This window comes from Durio zibethinus, chromosome 1 (genome assembly GCF_047325235.1).
Source record: "Durio zibethinus cultivar Kanyao isolate XHJ-2024 chromosome 1, ASM4732523v1, whole genome shotgun sequence".
In the NCBI taxonomy this organism is placed as follows: Eukaryota; Viridiplantae; Streptophyta; class Magnoliopsida; order Malvales; family Malvaceae; genus Durio; species Durio zibethinus.
In genome coordinates, this window is record NC_143162.1 from 4595576 (window position 1) to 4611436 (window position 15861).

Below are 15861 nucleotides of genomic sequence, written 5' to 3' on the forward strand. Positions count from 1 at the left end.
ACCCCTCTCTCTCTCTCTATGGAGCTGGTCGGTTTCATCTCCCAACGATAACCCAAAAAAAAGGCCCCACAAATTTCAGATTCCTCTTTAAATCCAAAAAGATTAAATCGAAAACCCTAAATCTCCTCGAATCCGATCTCAAAAGCCTCCATTTTAATTTCCCCCATATTTTTTTACTCTCCTTACTCAAAATCAAATCTGTCATGGCCTTTATCTGATCATAATCGGTAAAAATCCATCACTCTATAGCAGCTAAATTTTTCGAATTTACTCTCTTTTATTTGATTAATGATTTTTAAAAAAATGTTTTTTTTTTTTTTTGCAGAATTTTAGTGGATTTTGAGAGTGAAGTGAGTGAGACATGAAGCGAGCGTTGGAATTCGGGTTGGAGAGTTCACTCGGTCCAACTCGGGAGTCGGTGACTCAGTCTCAAACTCAGGCGAGTTCTAGTACTAGCTTTAAAAGAGTTAAAGGTACTCAAGTGAATGGTTACATTGTTTACACTCGAGTTAAAAAGTCAAGAATTAATTGCCGTGATGAGCTTTCCGAAAATTTAGAAAACAAAAAGCCCGAGGAATTTAATACACCGATAAATGCTGTTAAAGAGTCTTTAATTGACGAGGATCAGAAGAATAAAACTTTGATTGAAGCAAGTGATGTGAACAATAATGTGATTGAAGGTGTAATTCGAGGTAGACTGGGAAATGAAAATGTATCACGGGATAATATCATAGTAGAAAATGTGGTTGATGAGAGCTTAGTTGTTCGAGATATTGTTGAAGGGGGTCTACTTGTAGAGGCTTCGATTGATGAGAGCCATATTATTGGAGAAAATGCCATTGTAGGGAACTTAGTAGTTGAGGAAATCAGAATAGATGGTGGGCCTGTTGTTCAATCTAGGTTTCATGAAGTGTCTAGTTATAATTTGGCAATGGTCATGTCAAAAGAGGAGTCAATGAATGAGCTGGAGATGTGTCTGGTTCAGAAAGGAGGTTTTAGAGGATCTTCGATGCAGATTGTTGACAGTAGTGATGCTAATAATGATGATTTACTCTTGAAGGCCCTGAGGCAGTCTAAACAATCGATCTTGAGACCAAAGGTTGAAGCAGTAGAAAGTTTGGAGAGCAAACAGCAGACTGTTGAAAAAGTGTTAGCATCAAATTTTAGTGGAGAGGAAGCAGCTGAAGGAAGTGGATTGACGACTCCAAGGAAGAATTTAGAGTTGAAAATGTCAAAAAAGATAGCCCTTAATAAGTGCCCAATGACAGTTAAAGAGCTCTTTGACACTGGTTTACTCGATGGGGTGCCAGTGGTTTACATGGGTACAATAAGTAGTAAGGTGATTCTTTGCTGCCCCTGTTACTCTTTTTTTTTTTTTTTAAGAATGTATGGTTTCTGTTCTTTGTTTCTATTACTTTGAAATTTTAATGTATTGCATAGCTTAAGGCTTAATATTAGTTGTATATTAATTTCAGACAGCTGGTCTTCGGGGCATCATTGCAGATGGAGGAATTTTGTGTTCGTGTTCCTTGTGCAAGGGGCGCAGAGTAAGCAATCTCTTTCCTAAGTTGCAGTGTTGTACTGTGGAATTCCATGATTGATAATTGCTGTTATTGAACTTTTTGCTGCCATTTTGTTTCCTATTTTAGGTTGTTCCACCTTCCCAATTCGAGATTCATGCTTGTAAACAATACAAACGTGCAGCACAATATATCTGCTTTGAAAATGGAAAGAGCCTCCTTGAGGTGTTGAGGGCATGCAGGAGAAGACCTCTGCATACCTTAGAAGCAACAATTCAAAATATCCTTAGTGCTTTACCTGAGCAAAAATTTTTTACTTGCAGAAGATGCAAAGGTGACCTTTTATTTTGTTAAATTCATTATTATTGACGGAGGCTAGTAACAAGAATGGTTTTGATTGTATTGGGATCTTATTCTTTTTTTCATTCATTTGTTTCTAGGTTCATTTCCAGTAATACATGTTGGCCAAATAGGGCCGCTTTGTAATTCATGTGTGGAGTCAAAGAAATCTCAGTGCAGCACTATGAGTGCACCCAGTGCTGGAGCTAGGTATGCATTCTTTAAGCATTGCTTTGTTAGGGATCTTAATGTTCTTCATTAGTTCAATTTTCTATTTGTTTGATAATTGCATTGTTATGTGTCTGAATTTTGTAGTTTTATTATTGGATATGCTAAACTATTTACAATTTGCACTATCCCATCCTTGTAACCAAACGTTTATTACAATTCATTACCGGTAATCCCTTTTAGGGTGTTAGATTCAAATCTTTGTATGATATTTTATGTAGTTTTTGATTGTCCATTCAGCTATAATTGATTGATACATTATAGCAAAATGGGCATGTTAAGTTTACTTGACTGATAATTATTCAGTATGCATACTCCTTCATAGAAATGGAATTTATTCATTTTTCCCTGGGTGGATATGAAACTGACTTACAGTGTGAAATTTAACATAACTGAAGTTGTAAGTAAATGCTAGAGTGATGTTTGTTCATGGTTTTCAGTTTGTTTCATGTATTAAGGTCTAGACACATTATTTTATATGGTTGCATTGTGCTATATCAGATCACATTCCCTTGGAACTGCTTCAATGGGTATCTTTCCACAGTCCACAAGTCAATGGAAGATAACGAGGAAGTTCGTAAATTTTAATTTATTCTTGATATAATTTTTCTTAATGTGTATCAGTTAGTATCTGGTGTTAACATCTATATTTCTTGTTTTATATGTTCTATTTTTGTGTTATTTCAGATCACAAGAACCAGTTTTGATGTCGCAGTCCTTTGGAAGTGCATCATTGGGTATCTCTCCACAAAATAAAAGTCAATGGAAGAAAGCAAGCAAGTTAGTACCATTTTGTTTTTATTTTCTTTTTCTGTGCCATCTCTTGCCATCCTTTTTGGCTCATAAATAGGCCTTCAAATATTTGTTTCAAAATGAGATGAATTATTGATATTTTTTGACCTTTTTTCACAGGTCAACAGAGCTTGATTTGACATCAAATTCACCACCATATTCTTCATTATCTATTTCTTCACAAAATAGAACTCCATGGAAGACCAGAAAGTTCGTGACCTTCTTACTGTTGTCATTTACTGTCGCATAATTCTGCCTTTAACCAATTTCTTTCCATTCATGGGAAGTAAATAGTTCTATTTGGAAGCTCTATAGTGGTGCTAGGTGGTAGTTTAAACTTTAAATAGTGTTCCCTTTCTTATAGGCTTATAGTTGGTGCATCATACTTAAATCTGTGTTATTTCCAGGTTAACAAAACCAGGGTTATTTGCGAAGTCCTTGAAGAGTGCTTCAGTGCATATTTCCTCACAAGATAAGGGCGAATGGAGAATAAAAAAGAAGTTTGTATCATTTTTTTATCCTTTTTTTTTTGTCATCTTATGATGGTATGTTTCTGACTTATGCTGCAAAGTTTGGAGACACAAAGGCCTGTTTTCATTGAAGCTTATTCTCATAGTCTTTGGCATTTTCTTCATACTTATTCCCCTTTTGTGCTTTTGTTGGAACTCAGGCCTTTGAAACCTGTTTTGTTGTCAAAGACCTTCAAAGATTCCTCATCGCCAATGTATTCACCCATTGGAAGTCAATGGAAGATGACAACAAAGTTGGTACCTTTTAAATATATTTGTAGACTAATTTCTTTTCCTTTCTCCTTTTCTTCTTTGATTTTTTTTTTCCTATAGAGATCAGCGATTGCATAAGTTGGTATTTGAAGAAGATGGACTGCCTGATGGAACTGAAGTTGCATATTATGCCCGTGGACAGGTAATTGAGATAAAAGTAATTTATTTTATGCCTTTGTATCTCAGTGGTGTGTAAAGTGTGATTAGTTTTAATGGGCAGAGATTGCTTGAGGGTTACAAAAAGGGCTTTGGGATAATTTGTCGTTGTTGCAATTGTGAGGTATTGTGCTTTTATTGCTTGAGCTTCAAATTTTCGAAATTGCATTGTGTGTCTGTTTATGCTATTTCCTTTTATTATGCAGGTTAGCCCCTCACAGTTTGAATCTCATGCTGGTTGGGCTTCTCGTCGAAAACCGTATGTTTTCATATCAGAGCTTTAGAGCTTCCTTCCCAAGTTACTTTATCTTTGTTACGTATATCTTGATTATATTTGTGTTTTTGGCAGCTATGCATACATTTACACATCTAATGGGGTGTCTTTGCATGAATTGGCAATATCTCTCTCAAAAGGTCGTCGTTATTCTGCCAAGGATAATGATGATGTATGCATCATTTGTGCAGATGGTGGAGATCTTTTGCTTTGTGATGGATGCCCAAGGGCCTTCCATAAAGGTTTGATTGTAAATATTAAGAATTCCTTTTCATTTTCATTAGGAAATGCAGGGATGGATGGTTTGATCTTGTTTTCTTGGTTTCATAGCTTTACTTTGTGGTATTTTTTGGACGCTGTAAGACTTTATTTATTTGTCTTTGGGGTTTTAGAGATTGATCTGAGCAGCTATTCTTTTTGTATTGTTAAGAATGATAATTGGGCAACCTGAGGTCTGATGTCTCTAATCCCTGTGCCTGATATGCATCTGGCATCACTACGTAGATGATAAAGAATTTATATATTTTACTAAATGAGAAGATAATAAGGAGAAAAGAAAAAAAAAAAGGAGAGAGAATACAGTTTCTTAAATGTACAGCATGATTTTTGAATGGAATGTTTTATTCAAAAAAGGTAGGGACAAAGGAAAATAAACAGGAGTAGTGGAGTTTGAGTTGGATGAAAGACAAACTCTTTTAAATGGTAAACAGAGACTGAGTTGTTGGGAGACCGACTCAGTCAATGGCATTTCATATCAACATAAATGTACTCTTTCTTAGTCTCTCTTGTGCATGTTATTAGATGTTTCTATTGGCATTTTGCATGGCAGATTTACTTTACTAGACCTTTTATTTTAAACTTTTAAGAAATTCAAAGCTTGTTTTCTGGTGTCCCCTTCATTTTTCCACTTATTGAAATCCGGTCCTTTGTTTCATAATCTTGAACAAAGATGGTTATGCTTAGAGTTGTGGTTTAGTTTTCTGTGACCTGTCGAAGACTATTGTAGTTGCCTCTGAAGATTAATTTTACAGCTCTGTTTTACCTGATTTATATTGAGTAGCAACTTTATTGATCTATGCAGAATGTGCATCTCTACCAACAATTCCCCGTGGTCGCTGGTACTGCAAATATTGTCAGAACATGTTTATGAAAGAAAAGTGTATGGAGCGTAATGCTAATGCAGTAGCTGCTGGAAGGATTTTAGGAGTTGATGCTATAGAACAAATAACCAGCAGATGCATACGTATTGTGAAAAACATTGAGGCAGAACTTAGTGGATGCGCATTATGCAGGTGATGAGTACACACTAGGATGAACTGATTGAAGCTTATATTGTTCATGAAGACTATTCTTATACAGTTTGCATTGTGAAATTTCATAAATTTCTTTAGTTCTGTCTTCATTACCTCTTGATTTGGCTTGAAATTGTTGTTTCTTTCATTTTATTTTATATAGGGCATGTGATTTTAGCAAATCAGGATTTGGTCCTCGGACAATTATACTGTGTGATCAGGTATAATGTTAAATTTTCATTTCATCCTGTTTTGTACATTGGCCTTCAGGGCTGCTAAACATTTTTCCTTTTAATTGTTTCCACTAATTTGCGCATCTTTTGTTTTTTTTTTTTTTTTTTTTTTAAATAATTTTGGATCAGTGTGAGAAAGAATTTCATATTGGCTGTTTGAGGACTCATAAAATGGCTGATCTAAGGGTATGTATTATTATGATTATTGTTCCTTTGATTCTTTGATATGAAACTGTCCGTTCCTGTCTATTGGACACATTATTCCGTTACTGGGTGAACATACTGATGCCACTTGTACAACAGGAAATACCAAGAGGGAAGTGGTTTTGCTGCTCAGATTGCAGTAGGATCCATTCTACACTGCAGAAGTTGCTCATTCACGGAGCTGAAAAGCTTCCGGACTCCCTTTTGGATGTAATAAAGAAGAAGTATGTGGAAAAGGGTTTGGATGCTGATATCAATATTGATGTGAGATGGAGGCTTCTTAGTGGCAAATTTGCATCTCCTGAAACTAGATTGTTGCTTTCTCAAGCAGTTGGAATTTTCCATGTAAGTCTTGTTCATGTTGTATTTATATGTTTCATTTTATGACCAATGGTTGTTGCCACTATTGATCAAAGTGGCCAGACAATGTTTTTCTGTAATTACTGCTATTATTATATGTTTATTTTCAAGTATTTATTTGCAAAGTACACTTTCTGGGTTGAATTTGTTGCATGGAAATGTCGATTGCACTCTGTAACTAACCTTTATGCTTCTTGTCCTCATTCTTCTGCTAAAGGGGTAGAGAAAGGCAAAATACTGAGTCTATACGGTTAATACATATTTATCTCTTACTTTCCTTGTATCCTTCTCCTTAACATTAGCTATTTATTTTTGCTGTTCTATCATCACTAAAATTTGGAGGCATCTTAATATTTCCTTGTTTTGACATTATTATGATGGTGGAGCTTGTTGCCCATTAAATACAATATATGGAAAGAGACAATGATTGTACAAATTTAATCTTTAAGAGTATTTAAGCCGAAAGGATTGATAAAGGGATGCATTTTCTTTCTCTGGCTGAAAAACAAATTGACACTTGATAGCTGCTTTGATGCCTCTGCATAGGGGCTGCTTTAATGGCTTTTGGGGGACATGGGATGGTAAATGTACATTTCCGATGAGGTTTTTGCAACCAGGATTGTATCCTGCCAGTTTGAAACATTGCTTGGTAAAATGTAGCCATGATTTGCATGTTTTATTTCAAACTGTGATTTTCTAGTGTAAGATAATTTTGCCATTGTGGGATTCTGATTTGATATGCTACTTAAGTCATAGGTATGTTCTATTTGTCAAAACATAAAAGATATGTGGGGCCATGGCTTGCCTTATTTCACTGAAATTTTACTGATTTCTTTCTTCTTTTTGTCAAAAGGAATGTTTCGACCCTATAGTTGATGCAACAACCGGGCGGGACCTTATCCCATGCATGGTTTATGGGTAAGCATGAGAACTTTTTTTGGTGCTTGATATAGCTGGTTGCATATTTACACGAGTGTGTTGTCCTTTTTTTATTTTTTGACAAACTTGCTTCCTTGTTTCTCTCTGTCTCTATCACAGAAGGAATTTAAAGGGCCAAGAATATGGGGGAATGTACTGTGCTGTATTGACAATCAAGTAAGACATATTTGCATAACATTCAAAGCTTTAAATGCTTTTGCTATTAGAATGTTGACAATATTCTGTTTTGCTAATGCTGCAGCTCGTTCGTTGTATCAGCTGGAATAATTAGAGTTTTTGGGCAAGAAATTGCAGAACTTCCTTTAGTTGCTACAAGCATTGCTAACCATGGGAAGGTGAGGCTAATGGTCCCAAGTTTTGTCTTTATGACCTTTGCCTACAGTTCCTACCTTTTTTACATGTTCTAGTCGGGTTTCCACTTGTCTGGCTTTGTAATTTTTATCACCATGGTAGCAAACTGGATTTTTTTTTTAAAGTTCTTAATTGTTGCCCTGCCCACCATACAATCTGAAGAATATCCTTCTTGCTGACTCCCTTAGAGTTGCTTTTCCTACACTTGTCATTTAATTCCTTGTGATTTTAGGAAATTATTAGTTTTGAATGCATAATATATATACTTTGACGATTGCTTTTATCTTTTACCTGTTTCAATATCATTCTCTTCAGTCTTGATTTAGTGGAGCTAAATTACCTTATAGGGCTACTTCCAGTTGCTGTTCTCTTGTATTGAGAAGCTGCTGGCATTCTTGAGTGTCAAAAACATTGTGCTTCCGGCAGCTGAAGAAGCAGAATCAATCTGGACCGATAAATTCGGTTTCAAGAAGTTGACTCCAGACCAGGTTTGTCAATACATCATAATGTGCTTATATTCTGTTATCCAAGTTGGCTGCCATGTTTCTGAAACTTTACATCTGCCTCTGCCTTCAGCTTAGTGAATATAAAAAATCCTGCTGCCAGATGGTGATTTTCAAAGGAACTTTGATGCTACAGAAAGAAGTTCTTCCCTGTCGAGATGTTAATGGTACAGAGCCAACAGAGTTATGTAACGGAATGGAATAAGGGGGATCTATTTTTGGAGCGGAAGGAAGTGTATGTGTGTGTGTGTATTTTTTTTTTAATTTAATTTGTGCATGTACGTAGATATTGAGGTAAATAAATGTTTTATTCTCTGTCACTTTAAGGTCAAGATAAAAAAGTGAGCTCAATTTGTGAACTGGAATGAGCTCCAATGTGAAGCTGTTAAAATTTCTAATCCGACTATTACCAAACATACAGGCACAGGACTTGAATTTAGCAGAATAGTGAGTAGGTATTTGAAATTACTAGGGTTTATATTTCAGTGCTTGGATTTTTCTGTAAGTGGATTAGGACTACGGTGGGATTGCAGTTCGAAGTTTTTTTATCAATAACTCGTACCAACAACAGTCTTTTTCCCACAAGGATTGAGGAAGAACATTGGACAATGTCCAAATTTCTTAGCGTGTGAGTGCGTGTGTGTGTTTTTTTTATTTTTTTAATTGCTGAATAAATGTCTGAATGAAAACCAGAAAGCGAGATACCGACTTAAATCAGAAATGGGTAGCCCATACCAGTGTATTTGATTTTAGAATTACCTAAAAGCAGAGTCAGTGTAGGTTGGCTTACGGCTTCCACCTTTGTGATTTAAGAAATAATGATTTCTACAAATTCCTTGACCAGGAATTGTCACGCCTCATCTGCGGTCACACGAATCTGAAGCAAAACCAAACACTTGTGTTCTTAGCATAAAAGAGGCAAGTGAGTTTGTCTCCAACGCTAGGTTATTATATGTGTAGAAAAAGAATCTCTCTCTGGTTCATACTTGTCGAGTACTCGGAAAACTCCTGCGTTTAATCATAAAGCTCTGGACTCGAGAGACCATTAGCAGAAAGTCACGTACAAGTTGCTTAATATAGGCGTTTGGCTGATTGTGCTAAAATGCTAAATATATGGCCTCAAATCGAAAAAATCTTTGTAGTCATGATTATCTTTGGCATTTCCATCATCATCTCTTGAATATAAATGTGAAGAAGTATCTGTTACTCAACATTCCGTGCCAATTTTTTGTTGTATTTGAAATTATTTAAATTTGAATATTAATCATTAAAATTAAAAATTTAATATTTTATCAACAGATCACATATTTAAATGTTATTATCTATATAATATTAAATTTAGATAATTTTTATAATAAGAACTCGTGATTAATTTAAGTATTTTTTTATGTCTTACATTGGTTAAGAAGTATCTAATACTCAATAAACATGCAAACCTTGCACTTCGTTTACTTTCATCATTGCCATAATCTTTCCTTCTGTCTCTCTCTTTCCCTCATGGCTTAGCGTATGCAGTTTCCAACCTTCAATTATATTTCATTTCTTTTCTTTATCTCTGTAACCATCTTTCATTTCTTTTCTTCATCTCTTTACCATTACTTTTAAAGAAGAGGGCATAATTATCAATAGATGCACAAACATGACACTGACAAGGCCTATACGTATCTTACCTCCCACGCCAATCATCACTCACCCCTTCAGCCATCCCAAGGGAATAATAAAGCCATACCTTGCTTCTGCTCTTTTCAACTTAAAATAACATCATACTCTTAACTAAACCCATAGCATTAACCATGAGTATCAGAACAAACTCCTTTTGGCTCTTTCCCTTTCTCATTGCACTGTTTTCCATTCTAATTGCTCTATATACAGTCCCTCCTTTCTCCAAAACAAGTATCACCGTAAGCAGTCAGCATAGTAGTTTTCAAGTTTCCCTCGTCAGGCAAAGTGGTGAATTCCTATCTTTGTTAACAAGGATGGTGTCTAGACGACATCATCATCACCACCACCACCATCGAAGGCGGCCTAAGCACAAATGTGATCATACCAAATGGAGGTCTAACCTCATTTCACAGTACAAAGTATCACTTGTATTAACAGTTGACTTGAAGGGTTGCGCCAATTTCAGCAGCGTGCAGAAGGCGATAGATGATGTTCCTGACTTGAGCCCCTCCAAGACCATGGTCGTTATTTATTCTGGTACATACAGGTCATTATTAAGGCGTTTCCGAGGTTCAGCAACTCGTTAATTTCTTTGTTCTGAATTCGTACATGCACCATAAACATCTAAAACTACTCATCCTGCACAATGAAATCTTCTGCATGGAACCTAATTGATTGGAACCCTGCATGAATGACAGGGAGAAGGTGGTGGTCCATGCAAGCAAATCCAACTTGATAATTCAAGGTGAGGGTTTTCTCAACACAGTAATAGAATGGAATGACACTGCGAATTCCACTGGAGGGACTGTATACAGCTCTTCAGTTGCCATCTTTGCTCCTAACTTTACAGCTTACAACATTAGCTTTAAGGTAATTAGTCGTCACTCTTACTCTTTTAGGTTGAGAAGTAGCCATGTAACTTTGCATCCTACAAATTTAGCTTCAGCTCACTGTGCATGTATGTTGTCATATTCACTCCAATCTACAGGTGCTGAAAGGTGACTATGCTCCATTTATCTGTCCAATTTGCCCAAAATCCAACGTAAATTTTATTTCGATAAGTCAAAGACCAAGATTAAAATATGGCATAATTAACTAGAATCCAGAAACCAGTTCAATTAGCCCAAAACCCAAGTTAAACTCTCAATCTTAAGTCCAATAATCTATTACCGAAAACTAAGTAGCTCATGTATATCCTAGTAAAAACCTGAAGTTGTTTATATATTTACTGAAATTTAGTTATTGGTTAGCATTGATTTCTTATTCATTTGATATGGCTATTTGTTGGGTTGGGTTCCAATTTCTCGAAAAGAATACAGCTGCAGAGCCATCTCCGGGTGAAACTGGAAAGCAAGCAGTGGCACTTAGAATAGCAGGTGATCAAGCTGCATTTTACAATTGTGGATTTTACGGAGCCCAAGACACGCTTCTTGATGATCGTGGGAGGCATTATTTCGAAAGATGTTTCATACAAGGTTCCATTGATTTCATATTTGGAAATGCTAGATCACTCTACAAGGTACAATAACTTTGGTGAATTTTCTCACTAAATACTGAATTTTACCATTGCAGTTTATTTTTATTGAATTTTGGACAAGCAAAGGCATACTTGCTGGGCATGCATAGGCATCTTAATTGATATTCTAGGCATAGTGATGGTTTTGGTGAATCACGACAATGTTTAGTTATTTTTTAGAGATTTGGACCAATATATGTTGGGGCCATTAACTGTATCATTTAATTTTAAGGTAGCTCATGTAAGGATTTGAGCCGGCTTGAGTTAGGTGTTCCATTTTTGGTTGAGATTATACATTGGCTCATGATATTGTCTCGTCAAGTTAGAGTAAGGTCGATTTTTTGAGTGACAAAGGTAGCTTTTCTCTCAAGTCACATATATGTTCACATGCTAACCTGCTTCTTTCACTTTCAGTGTTGAACCGTGAGTGACACATTGCCTGAATACCAACACTTTTTGTCCCCCAAATGTTACAAACTTACACTAATTTATGACAGGGGTGCGTTATTCATTCAATTGCTAAAGAAGGGACAACTGGAGTTAGCGGATCCATCACAGCTCAAGCGAGGCAGTCGGTGAATGAGCAAACAGGGTTTTCATTCGTGGATTGCATCATTCGAGGAACTGGGAGCGTTTGGCTTGGAAGAGCTTGGGGAGCTTATGCCACTGTCGTCTTTTCCAGAACGTACATGTCTGATGTTGTGGCTCCAGCCGGATGGAATGACTGGCGAGACCCCTCTAGAGACCAGTCTGTTGTTTGATCCATCAATCCTCTTAATTTATATAATACAGTTTCAAACATATTACAAAACTTTTCTTCTAACTTTACATATAAAGTATGTTTTCTTCTCATGTTTTCAAAATTTTTACTGATTTTCATCATGGTGAATCGTATTTATATACATTGTTTTATGTTTATATGGAAATTATTTTACAGTACTAATAATAATTTCTCTGCGATTTTAGCATAATATGTAAAATTTTTATTTCCAGGACAGTACTTTTTGGAGAATATGAGTGCTTAGGGCCTGGAGCAAACTACTCATTTAGAGTTTCTTATGGGAAGCAGCTAATGGAATATGAAGCAGCTGCCTACATGACCACTTCATACATTGATGGAGATGAATGGCTTCAAGACTAGGCCTTGTTATGAGGGTAGAAATAGATAAGATAGAATATATGTAGATACATATACACTCATACCCGCCACTCGTTTATGTAGAATTTATGACTATGAATTCGTGTCAGAGGGAAATTTTAAATGTAGATGAAATAAAGAGGATTAATTAATCCTGTCATAAGGGTAACTCTTTGTATAATGTCGATCAAACCCTTCCGAGAAATCATTATTTGCAAGTTAATGTGATTAGTTCTTGCAGAGTCGTGATTGAACCTTCAAATTTGGGTTTTAAAACCAAAATATTGATAAATTGATGGAAATCAATAGTTAAGCTCCCTTTGGTTTAAAAAAGAAAGTGCAATGTGCAACACATGAATATGAGGAACAAATAAAGACCTCCAAATTAAGTCTTATTTGATAGAAACAAAAGCACCCTTTGGTGCAAACAACAATATCATAAAGGTACAGTCCAGTCCTAGCAATGCTCTTGTCAACAAACAGCATATATAATCAACTCTTACGTTGGGAAATTAGAAAAGCAATTGACAAACAAATAAAGATCAGCATATGAGGTTCCTATTTTTATTTTTATCTGTATCTTTTATTGAGTCAGGTAGTTTTCCATTCTATTTTTGAAATTCCAAGACAGTGTAGAAGTGATCAAAATAGAATGCTCGAAAATGAGGGAAACCAGCAGAGAGGCCAAGCTGTTTGAATTCTTCTTCTGTCCTATGCTTACCCTTGGCCCTGTAAATTGTCATCACAAAAATGTCACCTTGCAGGAGAGCCCGAGTCCGATGACTATCATCTGATTCCTTGGGCAACACTGGCTCACATGCAATCAGTTTGCCTCCTGCAGGAAGTGCCTTGTAACAATTCTCCATTATCAGCTTGCACTCATCATCCGTCCAGGTAGTCAAGATCCACTGCCAGTCATAGTCAAAATGTCAAATGAATGCCATCAGCTTTTCATCAAGTCTCTTCAAAATTTTTGTGGGCTTAGACCTAACAATTAACAGGGCTTCAAAGCCAGCGGCAAGTCAATAATTTAAGTTGATTAACAAAACGACAGGACAGAGAGTGAAGTTGGCAATGAAAGGACATCCTGTGTGGAAAATAAGAAGCTTTGATTGATTAAATATTTCCTGGCTGTATTTTGTATCAGAGGGGTACAACAATGACTTGGGCATGCAGTTCTTTCTTTTACTTCCTTGGCTTTCCGATCAAACAAAGAAAACCTATGCAGCCACTAAATTCATAATTATCTAGCGAGTTCTAGACTAATATTGACACCAAAACTTAAAAGAAAAGGCAGAAGGAAACCAGGACATGTGAAATTCTCAGACTTCTTTTTCTATACTTTGGTTCATTTGTGTAAATTAATCAATGAATCTTTGTAAGCATAGCAGCATTTAATTCCTCCCCATAATAAGATAACCCTATGAGAAAAAGGAATCCATGGTGCGGTAGGTGATGGGTCTTTCCTTGTTTAAGGGTTTCTTTAAACAGAAGCATGTAGGACATTATTCAACGTGTAAACCAAGGAAATAACAAAAGCATGCAGTACATTATTCAACTGTAAATTTACAAATTTAATATTATCTTTTACTATATTTCACTCTCCTTACCTCTTTTCATTAGCACTAGAAAATTTCATATCCAATTGTACTAGCAATAAAGTAAAACAATGAGACAGGTCAGTGAGATTATAAAGTGGGTAAACATCTTTATCAATACATTTTGTCTTATTTGATGAATATTCCCTTTTGATATAAAAAAAAAATGAAAAGGATTAGATTGGGATACTAGTGACAAATTAAAAAAACAGTTCATGAACATACTTTTCAATATTCAGTATGTAAATTATTAAGAAAACACCAAACTCACTTTCATGAAGATTGCATCACCAGCAGGAATGGATTTAAGCATGTCACCTCCAACGTGGCTCACGCCTAAAACAGTGGAATTCCTCAAGAAAATCAAGAATACGTTGAATCATTCAACCAAGAAAAACAATAGCCCTAAAGGAAGACAAAAATCTCACCCGGAATGTTTGGTGCTTGGGCAACCACTTCAGGCAAGTCAAAATTGATCCCTTCATTTATATGGGGATGTTTCTGTAAAATCATTCTCAGGCAATCCCCTGCACTCCCTCCCACGTCCACCAATCTCTTCACCCCTTTAAACCCATCATAGCTGTTCAATATAGCGCTCATGAATGGCACTGATACACCTGACATAGCCTTTTGCATCAGTCCATTCATTTCTGGCTTCTTTCCATAGTAACTGTAAGCTGCCTCACCATTTGCCATCACGAACGGCTCTGATGTTGGATTCAACACTGCCTCGTGCACCAATGGCCACGCTCTCATCAAAGCATCCTGAATTGCATAGTATTACTAAGAACAGTCAATCACTTTTATTTTGTACTTGAAGTTTGAAATAAAGTTCAGTACTAACAGATCACACGGCCGTCGATTATAATCAGCCAATTCCTATTGACTTATTAAGCAATGCAAATCAAACTAATGTGATGATTTCAATGCTGAAATCTTTCTTAAATGATTAAGAAAAACTCAATTAAGAAAATCTGGAAAGAATAGTTAAAAATGAAAAGTGGGATTGACTAACCTGGTGGTGCTGAAGCACGTATGGTGCATATGATAGACCCTCAGCGTCGGTTACGAGTGTTTTTCCGATGTCAGTGAGGGAGTATTTTCTTTCAGGGGAGTCAGTACAGTCAAGGTGTTCAGTGAAAACACCGTAGCTGGTGAGCATACGGAGGATACGCTGGAGGTTCTCGGGATCTCCGCCGCCAGGAGGGAGGACCCGAGAGAGAATCTGGAGGGCGGAGAGAGGGGTGTTGGCTCCGCGTTGCCAGATGGCATCAGGTACGTTGAGACGGACGATGGCATGGAGAGACATGGGCACGCTTATCATGTTAGCCAGTTCCATAATGGCTAGTCTTGCTTTCTTCCTGCTCTCTGCTGTCTCGTCCTCCATACGGCCTTGGTACTTCTGCTAGAGCTTTGATGAGTTCTGAATTGAGGTTTTGATGGATTGTTGCAAGAGTGGCAGATTTCAGATTTTTTGGTTGTGGAGGGTACTTGTGTAATTACAGTGGCCTCATTTTCATAGAACTTCCGTCAATGAGTGCGTAAGTGTGAATTTAACGAAACTGTAGGTAAAGTTTGTGAAATTTTTTAAATGATTTAATAAAATATTTAAATTAATAAATTGATAAATTTTAATATAAAAATTAATATTAAAAAATTATTTTTAATATAAATTTGATTTATATTTATTTAATAATAAAAATTTTATTTATATTTTTAATAAAAATATCTATCTAAAAAATATATCAATTTATTAAATTTTTTTAATTTTACATATTAGATATCTATATATAATAATATCTTTTAATATATCGATTTTTATTTTTATTTTTATTTAATCATTTTTAGTAAAAAATTTCACAACTTCACTTAAAAAATTTTATTTAAGTTTTCCCTTTAAATACATTTTTTTTTCTATTCATACTTTTTTTTTCAAAAACATTTTAGAATAAAATTATTTAATTACTTTTTTTT

The 15861-nt window shown here is 35.8% G+C and overlaps 3 protein-coding genes across 6 annotated transcripts; 2 read left to right on the top strand and 1 right to left on the bottom strand.

Moving 5' to 3' along the window:
- Positions 1-8558, top strand: LOC111311793 (uncharacterized). Of its 4 annotated transcripts, XM_022911488.2 has the most exons (23): positions 1-227; positions 326-1339; positions 1476-1547; positions 1650-1854; positions 1961-2069; positions 2589-2660; positions 2775-2867; positions 3000-3089; positions 3287-3379; positions 3550-3642; positions 3722-3803; positions 3882-3941; positions 4024-4076; positions 4167-4333; positions 5173-5383; positions 5547-5604; positions 5746-5802; positions 5920-6165; positions 7034-7098; positions 7219-7275; positions 7361-7454; positions 7818-7958; positions 8047-8558. In XM_022911488.2, the coding sequence occupies exons 2-23, from the start codon at positions 362-364 to the stop codon at positions 8176-8178; spliced, it is 3228 nt and encodes a 1075-aa protein (XP_022767223.2). In that variant the 5' UTR covers positions 1-227; positions 326-361; the 3' UTR covers positions 8179-8558. The 4 variants fall into 4 exon arrangements, with proteins under 4 accessions (XP_022767223.2, XP_022767224.2, XP_022767225.2 ...); XM_022911489.2 differs by lacking the exon at positions 3882-3941; XM_022911490.2 differs by lacking the exon at positions 3550-3642.
- Positions 8559-9711: 1153 nt separating this feature from the next.
- LOC111311005 (putative pectinesterase 15) lies at positions 9712-12517 on the top strand. The gene is made up of 5 exons (XM_089760048.1): positions 9712-10182; positions 10334-10505; positions 10948-11154; positions 11649-11899; positions 12145-12517. The coding sequence occupies exons 1-5, from the start codon at positions 9767-9769 to the stop codon at positions 12290-12292; spliced, it is 1194 nt and encodes a 397-aa protein (XP_089616174.1). The 5' UTR covers positions 9712-9766; the 3' UTR covers positions 12293-12517.
- Positions 12518-12649: 132 nt separating this feature from the next.
- On the bottom strand, positions 12650-15372 carry LOC111311006 (O-methyltransferase family protein). Its single transcript, XM_022910386.2, has 4 exons — positions 14903-15372; positions 14316-14652; positions 14159-14223; positions 12650-13197 (listed from the first exon to the last, which is right to left on the bottom strand). Exons 1-4 carry the CDS (start codon positions 15272-15274, stop codon positions 12898-12900), a joined length of 1074 nt encoding a protein of 357 aa, XP_022766121.2. The 5' UTR covers positions 15275-15372; the 3' UTR covers positions 12650-12897.
- Positions 15373-15861: the final 489 nt, after the last annotated feature.

Excerpts from the sequence above, each read along its gene's own strand:
- LOC111311793 (XM_022911488.2), top strand. The coding sequence starts at position 362 with ATGAAGCGAGCGTTGGAATTCGGGTTGGAGAGTTCACTCGGTCCAACT. Across the intron at positions 1,340-1,475 it reads TGGGTACAATAAGTAGTAAG|ACAGCTGGTCTTCGGGGCAT; the intron begins GTGATTCTTTGC and ends TATTAATTTCAG. Across the intron at positions 7,099-7,218 it reads ATCCCATGCATGGTTTATGG|AAGGAATTTAAAGGGCCAAG; the intron begins GTAAGCATGAGA and ends TCTCTATCACAG.
- LOC111311006 (XM_022910386.2), bottom strand. The coding sequence starts at position 15,274 with ATGGAGGACGAGACAGCAGAGAGCAGGAAGAAAGCAAGACTAGCCATT. Across the intron at positions 14,653-14,902 it reads ACGTGCTTCAGCACCACCAG|GATGCTTTGATGAGAGCGTG; the intron begins GTTAGTCAATCC and ends TATGCAATTCAG. Across the intron at positions 13,198-14,158 it reads GTGATGCAATCTTCATGAAA|TGGATCTTGACTACCTGGAC; the intron begins GTGAGTTTGGTG and ends TATGACTGGCAG.
- LOC111311005 (XM_089760048.1), top strand. The coding sequence starts at position 9,767 with ATGAGTATCAGAACAAACTCCTTTTGGCTCTTTCCCTTTCTCATTGCA. Across the intron at positions 10,183-10,333 it reads ATTTATTCTGGTACATACAG|GGAGAAGGTGGTGGTCCATG; the intron begins GTCATTATTAAG and ends CATGAATGACAG. Across the intron at positions 11,900-12,144 it reads CGAGACCCCTCTAGAGACCA|GACAGTACTTTTTGGAGAAT; the intron begins GTCTGTTGTTTG and ends TTTTATTTCCAG.